A 15,118-nucleotide genomic window follows, 5' to 3' on the forward strand; every position below is an offset into this window, starting at 1 on the left:
ATATAAGATAGAAAGATAGATAGATATGAGATAGATAGAAAGATAGATAGATAGATAGATAGATAGATAGATAGATATGAGATAGATAGATAGATAGATAGATAGATAGATAGATAGATAGATAGATAGATAGATAGATAGATAGATAGATAGATAGATATGAGATAGATAGATAGATATGAGATAGATAGAAAGATAGATAGATATGAGGATAGATAGATAGATAGATAGATAGATAGATAGATAGATAGATAGATAGATAGATAGATAGATAGATAGATAGATAGATAGATAGATATGAGATAGATAGATAGATATGAGATAGATAGAAAGATAGATAGATATGAGGATAGATAGATAGATAGATAGATGTGATAGATAGATAGATAGATAGATAGATATGAGATAGATAGATAGATAGATAGAAAGATATGAGATAGATAGATAGATATGAGATAGATAGATAGATAGATAGATAGATAGATAGATAGATAGATAGATAGATAGATAGATAGATAGATAGGCAGGCAGACAGACAGGCAGGCAGACAGACAGATAGAGAGAGAGAGAGATAGATAGGAAGGCAGACAGACAGACAGACTGATTGATTGATTGATTGATTGATTGATTGATTGATCGATCGATTGATATGAGGATGGATAGATAGATAGATAGATAGATAGATAGATAGATAGATAGATAGATATGAGATAGATATGAGATAGATAGATATGAGACAGATAGATAGATAGATAGATAGATAGATAGATAGATAGATAGATAGATAGATAGATAGATAGATAGATAGATAGATAGATAGATAGATAGATAGATATGAGATAGATAGATAGATAGATAGATAGATAGATAGATAGATAGATAGATAGATAGATATGAGATAGATAGAGAGATAGATAGATAGATATGAGATAGATAGATAGATAGATAGATAGATAGATAGATAGATAGATAGATAGATAGATAGATAGATAGATAGATAGATATGAGATAGATAGATGGATAGATAGATAGATATGAGATAGATAGATAGATAGATGATAGATAGATGATAGATAGATAGATAGATAGATAGATAGATAGATAGATAGATAGATAGATAGATAGATAGATAGATAGATAGATAGATAGATAGATAGATAGATATGAGATAGATAGATAGATAGATAGATAGATAGATAGATAGATAGATATGAGATAGATAGATAGATAGATAGATATGAGATAGATAGATAGATAGATAGATATGAGATAGATAGATAGATAGAGATACATCACATGACAATGTCCCAAAAAAATCCATGATGTCTATGCAGTTTTTTTATTTTATTGCTTTTTAATCAACTACAAGGGTTTTTTACTATTTTGACTAATAATATTTTTATAAAATTTTCCACTTACCTACTACGCAAGAAAAAATACTATTCATCTACTTATTATTGTAACATATTTTGAATGTATATTTTTATATAGTATTTATCTTGGGGCAGGTGCAATATTTTCATTGCTTCTTTATTAGTTTATTCACTCAAAACTTTATAAAGGGCCTATGAACTTTCCTGTATACAGCGGATTAATACAGCTGTGGAATAGATACAAAATTTATGTAACAGGTTGACAAAAACCATTGGCCAGAGGTTTTAACTGTAATAATATTTAGGCCAGAGTCACACATGCAGTTGCGTTTTTTTTTTATTATTAGTAAGAGCCAGGGAGGAATCCAAAATGAAAGACATATATATTTTTTTCTGCATCCAGTCATGGTTATGATGAAAAAAATAAAAACTGCATTAAAAGCTTCATGTGTGAATTCAGCCCAAGACTGGTTTCACACGCAACATTTGAAATGCATTTTTAGTGGTGTTTTTAATTTTTTATTTTTTTTGGTGATAAACGCTGTGGCCAGGTGCTTGTTTAAATTCTATAGTAAAATATTAGGAAGCCGACATACACAGCATTTTATTTTTTGTACTGTTTTTTGTGGTCAGTGTTTTTTTTTCCCAAAACACATCAACCTGTTTTTTTTTTATTGCCTCTTAATTGGGCTTCGAAAGCGCCAGGAAAACACATATACAATCTGACGCTGAAAAATGAAATCCAAAAACGCATTTAAGAAATGCATAAAACAATACTTGAAATGCAAAAAAAAAAGTGTGTGTGAAGGAGGACTTAGGCTCAGGTCACACATGCAGTATTTAAAGCAGTTTTTGTTGCCGTTTTTCATACAGTTGAGCAAAACACAGGAGTAGATACAATAGGGAGGAGACACATTTGGCTATGTTCACACGCTTAGCAAAAAAGTCTGAAAATACGGGGTTGTTAAAAAAGGGAAAACAGCTCCTGATTTTCAGCCGTTTTTTAATTAACTAGTGTTTTTTACGGCTGTTTTTGGAGCTGTATTTCTATAGTCAATGAAAAACGGCTCCAAAAACGGCTCAAGAAGTGACCTGCACTTCTTTTTCACGGCCAATATTTCACGCGGCCATTTTTCAAAACGGCTGCGTGAACAAATGGCCCGTCTGCTTCAGATTATTCGGCTGTTTTTCGGCCGTTTAAGTGTGATTCCAGCCTAAGACCTCCTTCACACACTGACCTTTTCTGCCAATTTAAACTGCATCAAAAAACGCTTATAAAAAAACGACAACGTTATTCAAATGTAACATTCGTTTTTTAAGGCCCTGTTCACACAGAGTTTTTTGATGATTTTTTTTGACGCGGAAACCGCGCCCAAAAACGACTCAAAAACTGCCCGAAAATGCCTCTCATTGATTTCAATGGGAGTTGGACGAGTTTTTTTTACCGTGAGTAAAAAAAACGCGTCGCGGTAAAAAGAAGCGTCATGACCCATCTTGAGGCGGTTTCCGCCTCCAAAACCTCATTTCAATCAGTCAGAAAGAGGAAAAAAAAACCTCGATGAGTGTTTTGACGAGTTTTTGTCAAACCACTGTACAAAACCCGTCTGGAGCGGTTTTTGCAGGAGGAATTTTCCTCCTGCAAAAAAATCAGTGTGAACACAGCCTTAGGGTATGTTCACACGGCGGGGGTCCGTAACGGCTGAAATTACGGGGATGTTTCAGCCTGAAAACATCCCCGTAATTTCAGCCGTAACGGCATGTGCAGGCGCTTGAACGCCGCGTCAATTACGGCCGTAATTAGCGCTGCTATTCATTGGAGTCAATGAATAACGGCTCCAATTACGGCCAAAGAAGTGACAGGTCACTTCTTCTACGCGGGCGTCTATTTACGCGCCGTCATTTGACAGCGGCGCGTAAATATACGCCTCGTGTGAACAGACAAACGTCTGCCCATTGCTTTCAATGGGCAGATGTTTGTCAGCGCTATTGAGGCGCTATTTTCGGGCGTAATTCGGGGCAAAAACGCCCGATTTACGTCCGTAAATAGGCCGTGTGAACATACCCTTTAGGCGTTTTTCATGTGTTGTCGTTTTATACAGATGTAGCCATCTTTATCTTGACTCTTAAGGCATTAAATACACAGTGGCAAGAAAGTTTAGCTTGACTTTTTCAATGGCTCTTGTGTGATATCACGCAAGTTATCAGAGTCAAGATAAACTTGGCTACATCTGTACATGGTTTATTTTTTCTGGCGTTTTTGAGGTCCTATAGAGAAGACTATGGGAAAACCATCTGAAAAAACGCCCCCCCCCCCCAGAGAATGCTACGTTTGTAGAAAAACGCCACTGACCACAAAATTGCCTCAAAAACGCTGCAAACCAAAACACAGCTGTACTTAGTTCATTTAATATTTTACTATAGACTTTTTTTGTAAAAACTTTCCGCGCTAAAAATTTAAAAATGCCACGGAAATCTCAGCAAAGCACTGTGTGTGTATCCGGCCTAAGGGCGGGTTCACACATGGCGGAATTGCACTTAAATTCCGCTGCGGACACTCCGCAGCGTTAATCCGCAGCGGAGCCGTTTCTACATTGACTTTCACTTTAATTTCGCAGTGTTCGTTTACACGATGCGTACAATTCCGCTGCGGAGCATAGGCTGCGGAGCGGAATTTGGTGTCCGCAGCATGCTCTGTCTGTTGCGGAGCAGTGGCGGACTCATGGCGGAATTTCTCCATTGACTTCAATGGAGATTCAAAGTTCCGCAATGAAGTCCGCAGCTGTCATGCACATGTCATGTGTGCTGCGGATGCGTCTTGCTTTTTTTACTTGACATTTCTTCATTCTGGCTGGACCTATGTATTTCTAGGTCTACAGCCAGACTGAGGAAGTCAATGGGGCTCCCGTAATGACGGGAGCGTTGCTAGGAGACGTCAGTAAATAGTCACTGTCCAGGGTGCTGAAAGAGTTAAGCGATCGGCAGTAACTGTTTCTGCACCCGGGACAGTGACTACCGATCCCAATATACATGTATCTGTAAAAAAAAATGAAGTTCGTACTTACCGAGAACTCCCTGTTTCTGTCTCCAGTCCGGCCTCCCAGGATGACGTTTCAGAGTAAGTGACGGCTGCAGCCAATCACAGGCCAAGCACAGGCTGCAGCGGTCACATGGACTGGCGCGTCATCCAGGGAGGTTGGGCTGGATGCCGAAGGAGGGACGCGTCATAAAGACAACGGGCGGTAAGTATGAATTTCTTTTACTTTCACTAGGGAAAGTGCTGTCCCTTCTCTCTATCCTGCACTGATAGGGAGAAGGGAAGCACTTTTCCCGCAGTCCGCAGCAGCTAGTCCGCATCAATTTTCTGCACATTTTGTGCAGATCCGCAGCCGTAATCCGCAACCCGGATTAGGTGCGGCATTGATGCGGACAGTTGCGGAGGAATTCCGCCATGTGTGGTCATGCCCTTATGGTGATGAGCTGGAGTGTTTTTTTTCAATATTGCTATTGTGTGATTGTTATTTATTTTTACATTTTTGGTCATCAGAGTTGGTTCGTTGGGACTTTATTGTTATTAGATTCGTCATCCCTCAATTTATAACATGACAAACCTACTGCAATAGCAAATGGTTAAATACTTTTAGAATATTTACAAAATCAGCCAGTCACTCAGAGTATGTGTTTATTATATTTTTATATTATTAGTAGTATTTTATATTATATATATATTTTTTATATTATTATATTTTTTTATATTATTATATTTAATATTATGTTAAATCATTTCATATTAAATGTCACAAATGTAAAATAAAAAAGTACAAGACTAAACAGGGTAATAAATAATATGGGGTTGTAATTTGGCCATCGCAATTTTTTTTTATTACTACGTGAACTATAATTAAAGGGGTTCTCGAGGAATCTAAAAGTGTGAGGTTACATACCTACACCTGTAGGGTGACTTTTTGGGTGCAGTAATCCTGGTTGCCAATCATCTGTGAACTTGAAGACTGTCTGTAAAAATAGGGGTCTATTGTCCAGTGTCTGATATTCAAAAATGTATGTGTCCGTAAATATTTTTGAAGCTGGAGAAGCTTGTTCAGGTTAGGCGATGTTCACATCTGCATCAGGGCTCCGTTCCGACGTTCCGTCTGAGCTTTTCGTTGGAACGGAGCCCTGACTGACACAAACTGAAACTAGAGGTTTCCATTTCCATCACCATTGATTTCAATGGTGACGGATCCGGTGCCAACGGTTTCAGTTTGTCTCCGTTGTGCAAGGGATCCGTCGTTTTGACATGATGAATACCGTAGTCGGAACGGAGCCCTGATGCAGATGTGAACGAAGTCTAGGGGCACATTCAGACGTGGCAAAATTTTTGCTGTTGGATTGCGCCGTGGACAGTCCGCAGTGGAATTCTGCAGCAGCCGATTTTTACATTTGTTTCTATACATTTTTAGGAAACTTAGTTCAGACGTTGCGGAAAATAACTGCGCGGAATTTAGGCTGCGGTGCAGAATTTTCCCTCCGCAGCACGCACATTACGTTGCGGAAAAGAAGCGGAATTTCACTGCGGATTTCAGCATTTGCATTGGAAAAACTGAAATCTGTGGCAAGTCCGCTGTGATATCTGCAACGTCTGAATTACCTGTCAAATATGAAAATGTTTCTGCAAATTCGGAAAGAATCTGCAGCAATATTTTCAGCGGAAAAATTCTGCCGCGTCTGAACATGGTCTTACGGTGATTGTAGTTATCATCATGTTAGTGCTAATGTGTTCATATTTGTATCTGAGCTAGAGACCTTAATGACTTCTTATCGTTATCATATATTTTTGTTTATTTTTCAATTGTCCGGGAAATTTTTGGCGGTCAGTAATTTTTGGCAAAATTGTCAAAACAAAAAATAAAATAAAAAAAGGAGCCTGACAACCAGGGCGTTAATCGATCGGATGTATTGTAAAAAAGTGTCAATCTTATCTTGAGGACTGAATGGCTTTAGAGTATTTTAACCCTCTCTACTACATTTGTAAACATCTGTTATATTTATTCGAATTATTGTTTGTAGTTACTATAGTATCACTGGCCCTGAGCTTCCTGACCCATATTTAGGAAAATTTGTAGAATTTGGGATCCCATTAGACCACTTCAGAAGCTACCTGCACTTTTTTTAGGGGTCCAACAATGAGACTTTCCAGACTTTAATAGGAAAACACCCAAAAAGTTAGGAACCAGCAGCAAATTTCCTGAAGCGTTGGCTCCCTGGCCCCTAGGCTTTGTCCCACCCTAATGTAGGTGAATACAAATCTTGACCTGACTTGACCATGGTAGAGATTATCTCACAACCTCAGATCACACAAGTTATTCATTTTTTCCCCCTTGGTAAATCACAGCTTATTTTTTATTGCGGGCAGTTTAGTAGGTACACATATAGATGAGCAGATGTGATGGCAGAATACAGGGTTAATTTGTAGATATTCTGTGCTTTTTATTGATGAGTGTATGATTGTGCTTGTGGTCGGGTGTCAGGTCCACTACTACTGTATTGTAATAATACATGAACAATGCTGAGAGAATGGCTGAACACCTTGACTAGAGGTCAGCGAATCTGTGAACGTTTCGCCAATTGGTGCATTTCCTATTACGGAGCCATATTCACAGCATATAAATCAATGGAGGCTGAAATACTTTAAAGGGGTTCTCCATTATGGACAATCCCCATTTTTTAGAAGGGTCCCTTGACAATGAGCTGATCACAAAGTGTCTCCCTGATGGGAACCCCAGCGATCAGCTGTAATCTGTGGGGAAACCTGGCAGTAAGTGTTCAGTTTCCCTGCAGCTCCGCCACAGGTGAAATTAAGCATTACACAGTGCCTATTCATATCTATGTTGTTGTTTGTGTCTGTGTAATACAGAACAGGACAGGTCCTCCAGAGCGAGAGACGCTCTTAGTGACCGTTCTCCACTCTGGCCAAGAGATGAGGATCCTGAACAGCGGACCCCCCTCTATTAACTCAGAATTACCTAATTATATAAAAATGGGTTTTCTAAACTGGACAACCCCTTTAACACAGATCCTTATGGGGCAAATATGGCTCCATTATCGAAAAATCGTTCATCGCTAATCTTGACTTACAGAAACGATAATGTCAACGTTACATAATAAACATAAAGAATTGAAATATCTTAATATTTAAATAAATGACCCCCTTAGTCGTTCACACGACTTTTTTTTTTTTTTGTGACACAAAATTTTTTTTAATGAACAGTTTCATCCACAGATCCCACTAATTTATTAGTTATTCATGCAATTAAAATTTGCATCCATTTTTTGCATCTCATTTTGACAGGGTCCCTAAAACATTTTTTTTGTTATCATTAAAATAGAATTGGAATACCTGAGCAGAAAACCCAGATTTGCACTTGTCCAATTTGAGTCCATTGGAAAAAAGTACAGTGAAACATCTCTGGGAAGACCATGCAGAAATCTAGAGGGGTGGTCATCTTAAAGTAGGGGCCGATATACATAGGATATAAGGGAATTGAAAATCCATCATAGAAAAATATGGTCTTAATCCTTCTTACTGTTTGCATTCCATTTTTTTTTTACAATTTTTTTGTTTAAAGGGGCCTTATGAGTCTTACCTGTTGTGCTCTTAAAAACCTTGTAATATACATAGTGTGCCTATGCTGCCCCCATGTCCCAATCTTGGCCACCTTGTGTGTTAACACGTTCATGTCCAGTCAGTTTATATGAGCACAAAATTTAGAATGTTCACAGCCCCTTTAAGACATTCAGATGTGGCGGAATTGCTGTTGAATTCCGCTGTGGACAGTCCGCCGTGGAATTCTACAGCAGCCGTTTTTTTCATTTCTTTCTATACATTTTTAGGAAACTTAGTTCAGACGTTGCAGAAAATAACTGTGCGGAAATCAGGCTGTGGTGCAGAATTTTCCCTCCGGAGCACGCACATTACGTTGCGGAGAAAAAGCGGAATTTCACTGCGGATTTCAGCCTTTGCAATGCAAAAACTGAAATCTGCAGCAAGTCCGCTGTGATATCCGCAACGTCTGAATTACCTGTTAAATATGCAAATGTTGCTGCAGATTCGTTGCGTAATTGCCCCAAATCTGCACCAACATTTGCAGCTGAAAAATTCTGCCACGTCTGGACACGGCCAAAGGAAGCAGGTGAGAGAAATGGTGATGGTACAACAGTCATATTTGATTGCCTGGTACTTGTTATATTAGAAGGGGTTCAGTAGAGTTTAAGCTCCTATAGCTGAGGTTCCCCACGATTTTAGGAGCCAAATTGCTACAAATATATACTGCAACTTTTCATACTTAGTTATGCACATTTAAATAAACTTTATTTATTACTCCAAGACAACAACTTTAATAAGTAACAACTCATTGAGTGTAACAGTTTTGCAATCACTCTCTGTTTATAATGTATCTTCACTTGTATCAATCTTTATTGTCAATATGTCTTAAAGGGGCCTTGAACAATTGACATGTTGTACTCATATTGGCAGACGAACCATACAGACATATGTATATAAACATACATGGCCCCTCGGTACATTCACGCTCCTCAAGATCACAGTTTAGGGTCTTCACATATTACAAAGTTTAATGAGCATGATGTATAAAATATACATAATGTATTTATCTACTGCATATAAAAGCTGCTTGTACCTATTGTTTACATTGGATTCATGTCAGATTCACCTAACAGTCAGATTGAGTCCTGACAGAAATATATGCAGCGCCCAAACTTCTGCTTCCTATGATGGAACAGCTGTCACAAAAACTTCCAATGTGTCACTGAACTGTTAAAGGGGTATTCTCACTTCAAATATTTATGGCATATCCACAGGATGTGTCATACATATCTTATATATAGAAGTCCCACCTCTGGGCTCCCCCAACTATTGGAAGAACAGGGGGTCATCTGATCTCCATTCTGCTGGCCAGAGGTCTATAAGAGTTCGGGCATCTTCCGACGTGTCAGACTTTTTCTGCTGCAAATGTTGCTATAAATTTGCGGCAATGACGCAATGAATCTGCAGCAAGATTTGCGTATTTGACAGGTAATTCAGATGTTGCGGATATCACAGCGGACTTGATGCAGATTTCAGTTTTTGCATTGCAAAGGCTGAAATCCGCAGTGAAATTCCACTTCTTCTCCGCAATGGAAAGAGCATGCTGCGGAGGGAAAATTCTGCACCGCAGCCTAAATTCCGCACAGTTATTTTCCACAACGTCTGAACTAAGTTACATAAGAAGAATTAGAAACCAGTGAAAAAAACGCCTGCTGCGGATTTCCACTGCGGACTGTCAACAATTCAACAGCAATTCTGCCACGTCTGAACATGCCCTTACGGAACTCTTGTAGATATGCCATATATGTCTTATATAGGAATACCCCTTTAAGGGGAATCAATATTTAACATTTTTTCTTCCTATAAATTCTTTTTACATTTTTTTTTTGTCTTGTCATAACACCAAAGGCTGCTCATTACTTTAAGGGCTCACGTGTATCTCGTCCGTGTGACGGCTGTTAAAACAACGGGCGTCACACGGACTCATGTATTTCAATGGGGCGTGAAAAACTGCAGTTTTTCACGTCCGGGGTTAGCTACGCTTGTCTGAATGTAGCCTAACCCTTTGAAGAACTACATAGAAATACAGTAATATCTATACTTCTATAGTCTATATGGGATTCAATGAGAGCTGGAATAAAGACGACCAAACACTGTGTACTAACAACAAAGTGTATGAAAGTGTGTTCTGTGTGTCATGAGGGGGTGCAGCCGACTCATAACCAATGTACGTAACACAAGTGCTAGATCAGGTGCTAGAATAGTGTCCAGGATGTATGTCATGTATGATGTGTGTGAAACATAAGAAAAAAGCCCCCTTGTCGAAAGAGCCTGTTTCTTGTGGTATGGACTGAATTGTCGTGTATATTTTTGCTGAGATATATGTTTGTATGGAAGGAGAGAGACTCTCATAGGGAACATAGACTGGCAAAGATAGATAGATAGATAGATAGATAGATAGATAGATAGATAGATATGAGATAGATAGATAGATAGATAGATAGATAGATAGATAGATAGATAGATAGATAGATAGGAGGATATATATGAGGATAGATAGATGATATCTATCTATCTATCTATCTATCTATCTATCTATCTATCTATCTATCTATCTATCTATCTATCTATCTATCTATCTATCTATCTGTCTGTCTGTCTGTCTGTCTGTCTGTCTGTCTGTCTGTCTGTCTGTCTGTCTGTCTATCTATCTATCTATCTATCTATCTATCTATCTATCTATCTATCTCATATCTATCTATCTATCTATCTATCTATCTATCTATCTATCTATCTATCTATCTATCTATCTATCTATCTATCTATCTATCTATCTATCTATCTATCTATCTATCTATCTATCTATCTATCTATCTATCTCATATCTACCTATCTCATATCTATCTATCTATCTATCTATCTATCTATCTATCTATCTATCTATCTATCTATCTATCTATCTATCTCTCTCTCTCTCTCTCTCTCTCTCTCTCTCTCTCTCTCTCTCTATCTATCTATCTATCTATCTATCTATCTATCTCTCTCTCTCTCTCTCTCTCTCTCTCTCTCTCTCTCTATCTATCTATCTATCTCATATCTACCTATCTCATATCTATCTATCTAGCTATCTATCTATCTATCTATCTATCTATCTATCTATCTATCTATCTATCTATCTATCTATCTATCTATCTATCTATCTATCTATCTATCTATCTATCTATCTATCTATCTATCTATCTATCTCATGTCTATCTATCTGTCTGTCTGTCTGTCTATCTATCTATCTCATATCTATCTATCTATCTCTCTCATATCTATCTATCTATCTATCTATCTATCTATCTATCTATCTATCTATCTATCTATCTATCTATCTATCTATCTCATATCTATCTATCTCATATCTATCTATCTATCTATCTATCTATCTATCTATCTATCTATCTATCTATCTATCTATCTATCTATCTATCTATCTATCTATCTATCTATCTATCTATCATCTATCTATCTATCTATCTATCTATCTATCTATCTATCTATCTATCTATCTATCTATCTATCTCATATCTATCTCCTATCTATCTATCTCATATCTATCTATCTATCTATCTATCTATCTATCTATCTATCTATCTATCTATCTATCTATCTATCTATCTATCTATCTATCTATCTATCTATCTATCTATCTATCTATCTATCTATCTATCTATCTATCTATCTACTGTTGCTTATATGGCATTAGTCACTATCCCCAATGGGATTCACAATCTATCTCAGACACAGGACTCCCACACTGAAAGATAACAGTGCTAACCACTGAGCCATCATTCTGCCCATAAACAAACTACTCAGTGGCAATGATGCAAGGCATTCTGGGCCTTGATTTTATAAACAACCAATTTGCAAGAAATAGTGGTGTGGATTTGCACTAGTAAATTTTATACAATCGTACTATTAAAATTTACAAGTTCACATACGTAATATTTATAGTAGGATATAAAAAATAATAATGAAGCAATGGAACCAATATTTTTATATTAATATTTCCCGTTTTGTTGTCAGGATAGACTAGTTACCATAATATATATAGAGAAATGGACAGTATCTACTATAACACTACGGTTTTGTTGTGAAAGCTATTTACTTACCTGATTCGTATCGATTTTTACTGCCTGGCTGCAACAGATTGGACAGTGTAAAACAGGAGGAGCCATAGAGTGAGGAGAAGGTGAAGAGAGCAGGGGCTATGCATTTCAAGGACAACTGGGTGACTCTGTGACTAAATGATAGCTTTATCACTGTTAAAATGGCTGCTGTAACTTTGCTGCTTTCTGGACCCAGCTACAACAGAAAGGAGAGGCTGACATTAGGTTAAAGCTTTTTTTTTATTTTTTTATCATAGATATGTTTTTTTTTATATGGTTACTAAGTATCTTTAGATACACATTAAGTTGTGCATTAAGATTAATAATAGAATTCATGCAAACTCATATGCTGAATATTAGCTAAGGCCTGTTTATAGCAGCCTTTTCTGGGTACATATTACAGTGCATTTGTTTGTAAAAAAAAAATAAAAAAAATACTCTTTCAAAAAGTCTCAAAAACATTTTGTCTAAACCTTTGGGTTTTTAAAAATAAAATAAAAAATGTGTTCAATCACGCATTATATTAATCCGATTTCTGTCAGGTTTAATAGCTGATATGGGTTACCATCTTTTTTTTCCTTAAAATGAACTGTAGAATGCTTCTCTGCAATGTAACTATAACTCCCATCATTCACTTTATTACATAAATCACAACTGCATCTTATTAATTGTCCAAAATGGTATTTACACAGGTGGTTGCACTAGGAGAGGTGTCAGATGGCTCTGTCGTCACCGTCATGGCGGGGAACGATGAAAACTATTCTGCTGAACTCAGGAATGCTTCTGCCGTCATGAAAAATCAAGTGGCGAGGTTTAACGACCTGAGATTTGTGGGCAGGAGCGGAAGAGGTGGGTTCCCGGCTTCTGTAAATGCTAATCTTGTGGCTAAACCCTTTTTCCGTCCTACCGGGGTCTTGCATGTTGCTACTGTCCGTCTTCATAGACACGTAACCATCTACCAGTTCCTCATTGATATGGAACGTTCTACTTTTTTTGACTCTGATCTCATTTGTAGCCCTATACTATTTACTAACATAACAAAAATCTTTAGGCCTGTTTTTTTTTCATTACTTTGTTCCCGTTAAAGGAGACCTACAAGAAATGAACTAAAAAGACCAATGAACGATCGTTACAAATGTGAAAACCATTGGGTAATATCTTCTTTCTAGGCTTAGATATCATCACTAAGTTACAAGCTGAAAAGCCTGAAGAGAGATTCTGATGACGTCATGTCCTCATCTGACTCCTGTCCGGTGCCGTGTTGTCATGAAGACCTTGTGCGCATCCAAATCACCAAATACATCAATATCTACATCCTGCCTGAAGTGAATAGTGGAAGTTGTTTTTGTTTTTTATGAAGGGATTTCATGTATTTGGTGATTTGGATTCACGCAGCCTTCAGGCTTTGGGCCTGTACCTTCAAATGATTATATCTCAGAATAGAAGACATAAAAAAATTGTACCCCCTCCTTGGCAACTGGGTAAAAACGATATATAACCAATGACGAGGTGGGGAGGCTCAAATAGGGTGAATCCGGTTAAAACCGGGAGAGTTGATATGACTGATCTGGGGACCAAAAACAAAGACACACTGACACTTGAGGACCCAGAACAATAACATATCAACACTTGGGGACACAGGGTAATGACATACTGACACTGGGGACTCAGGGTAATGACATACTGACACTGGGGACTCAGGGTAATGACATACTGACACTGGGGACTCGGTAATGATATCCTGATACTGGGGACTGAGGGTAATGACATACTGACACTTAGGGACACAGGGTAATGACATCCTGACACTTGGGGACTCGATAATGACATACTGACACTTGGGGACTCAGGGTAATGATGTACTGACACTTGGGGACACAGGGTAATGACATCCTGACACTTGGGGACTCAGGGTAATGACATCCTGACACTGGGGACTCAGGGTAATGACATCCTGACACTGGGGACTCAGGGTAATGACATCCTGACACTGGGGACTCAGGGTAATGACGTACTGACACTTGGGGACACAGGGTAATGACATCCTGACACTTGGGGACTCGGTAATGACATACTGACACTTGGGGACTCAGGGTAATGACGTACTGACACTTGGGGACACATGGTAATGACATCCTGACACTTGGGGACTCAGGGTAATGACATACTGACACTGGGGACTCAGGGTAATGACATACTGACACTGGGGACTCAGGGTAATGACATACTGACACTGGGGACTCAGGGTAATGACATACTGACACTTGGGGACTCGGTAATGATATCCTGATACTGGGGACTGAGGGTAATGACATACTGACACTTAGGGACACAGGGTAATGACATCCTGACACTTGGGGACTCGATAATGACATACTGACACTTGGGGACTCAGGGTAATGACATCCTGACACTTGGGGACTCAGGGTAATGACATCCTGACACTTGGGGACTCAGGGTAATGACGTACTGACACTTGGGGACACAGGGTAATGACATCCTGACACTTGGGGACTCAGGGTAATGACGTACTGACACTTGGGGACACATGGTAATGACATCCTGACACTTGGGGACTCAGGGTAATGACATACTGACACTGGGGACTCAGGGTAATGACGTACTGACACTTGGGGACTCAGGGTAATGACGTACTGACACTTGGGGACTCAGGGTAATGACGTACTGATACTGGGGACTCAGGGTAATGACGTACTGACACTTGGGGACTCAGGGTAATGACATACTGGCACTTGGGGACACAGGGTAATGACATCCTGACACTTGGGGACTCGGTAATGACATACTGGCACTTGGGGACACAGGGTAATGACATCCTGACACTTGGGGACACAGGGTAATGACATCCTGACACTTGGGGACTCAGGGTAATGACATCCTGACACTGGGGACTCAGGGTAATGACATCCTGACACTTGGGGACTCAGGGTAATGACATCCTGACACTGGGGACTCAGGGTAATGACATC

General features: G+C 38.7%; 1 protein-coding gene across 2 annotated transcripts in view; it reads left to right on the forward strand.

The window, feature by feature from the left end:
• RUNX2 (RUNX family transcription factor 2) overlaps window positions 1-15,118 on the forward strand; it is an 80,184-nt gene that overhangs the window by 7,627 nt on the left and 57,439 nt on the right. For both annotated transcript variants that reach the window (XM_075860940.1, XM_075860941.1), the window contains exon 2: window positions 12,821-12,977. In XM_075860940.1, the coding sequence (XP_075717055.1) occupies window positions 12,821-12,977 (157 nt within the window). The remainder of the gene's footprint in view (window positions 1-12,820; window positions 12,978-15,118) is intronic.

This window comes from Rhinoderma darwinii, chromosome 4 (assembly GCF_050947455.1).
Source record: "Rhinoderma darwinii isolate aRhiDar2 chromosome 4, aRhiDar2.hap1, whole genome shotgun sequence".
NCBI classification, from domain to species: domain Eukaryota; kingdom Metazoa; phylum Chordata; class Amphibia; order Anura; family Rhinodermatidae; genus Rhinoderma; species Rhinoderma darwinii.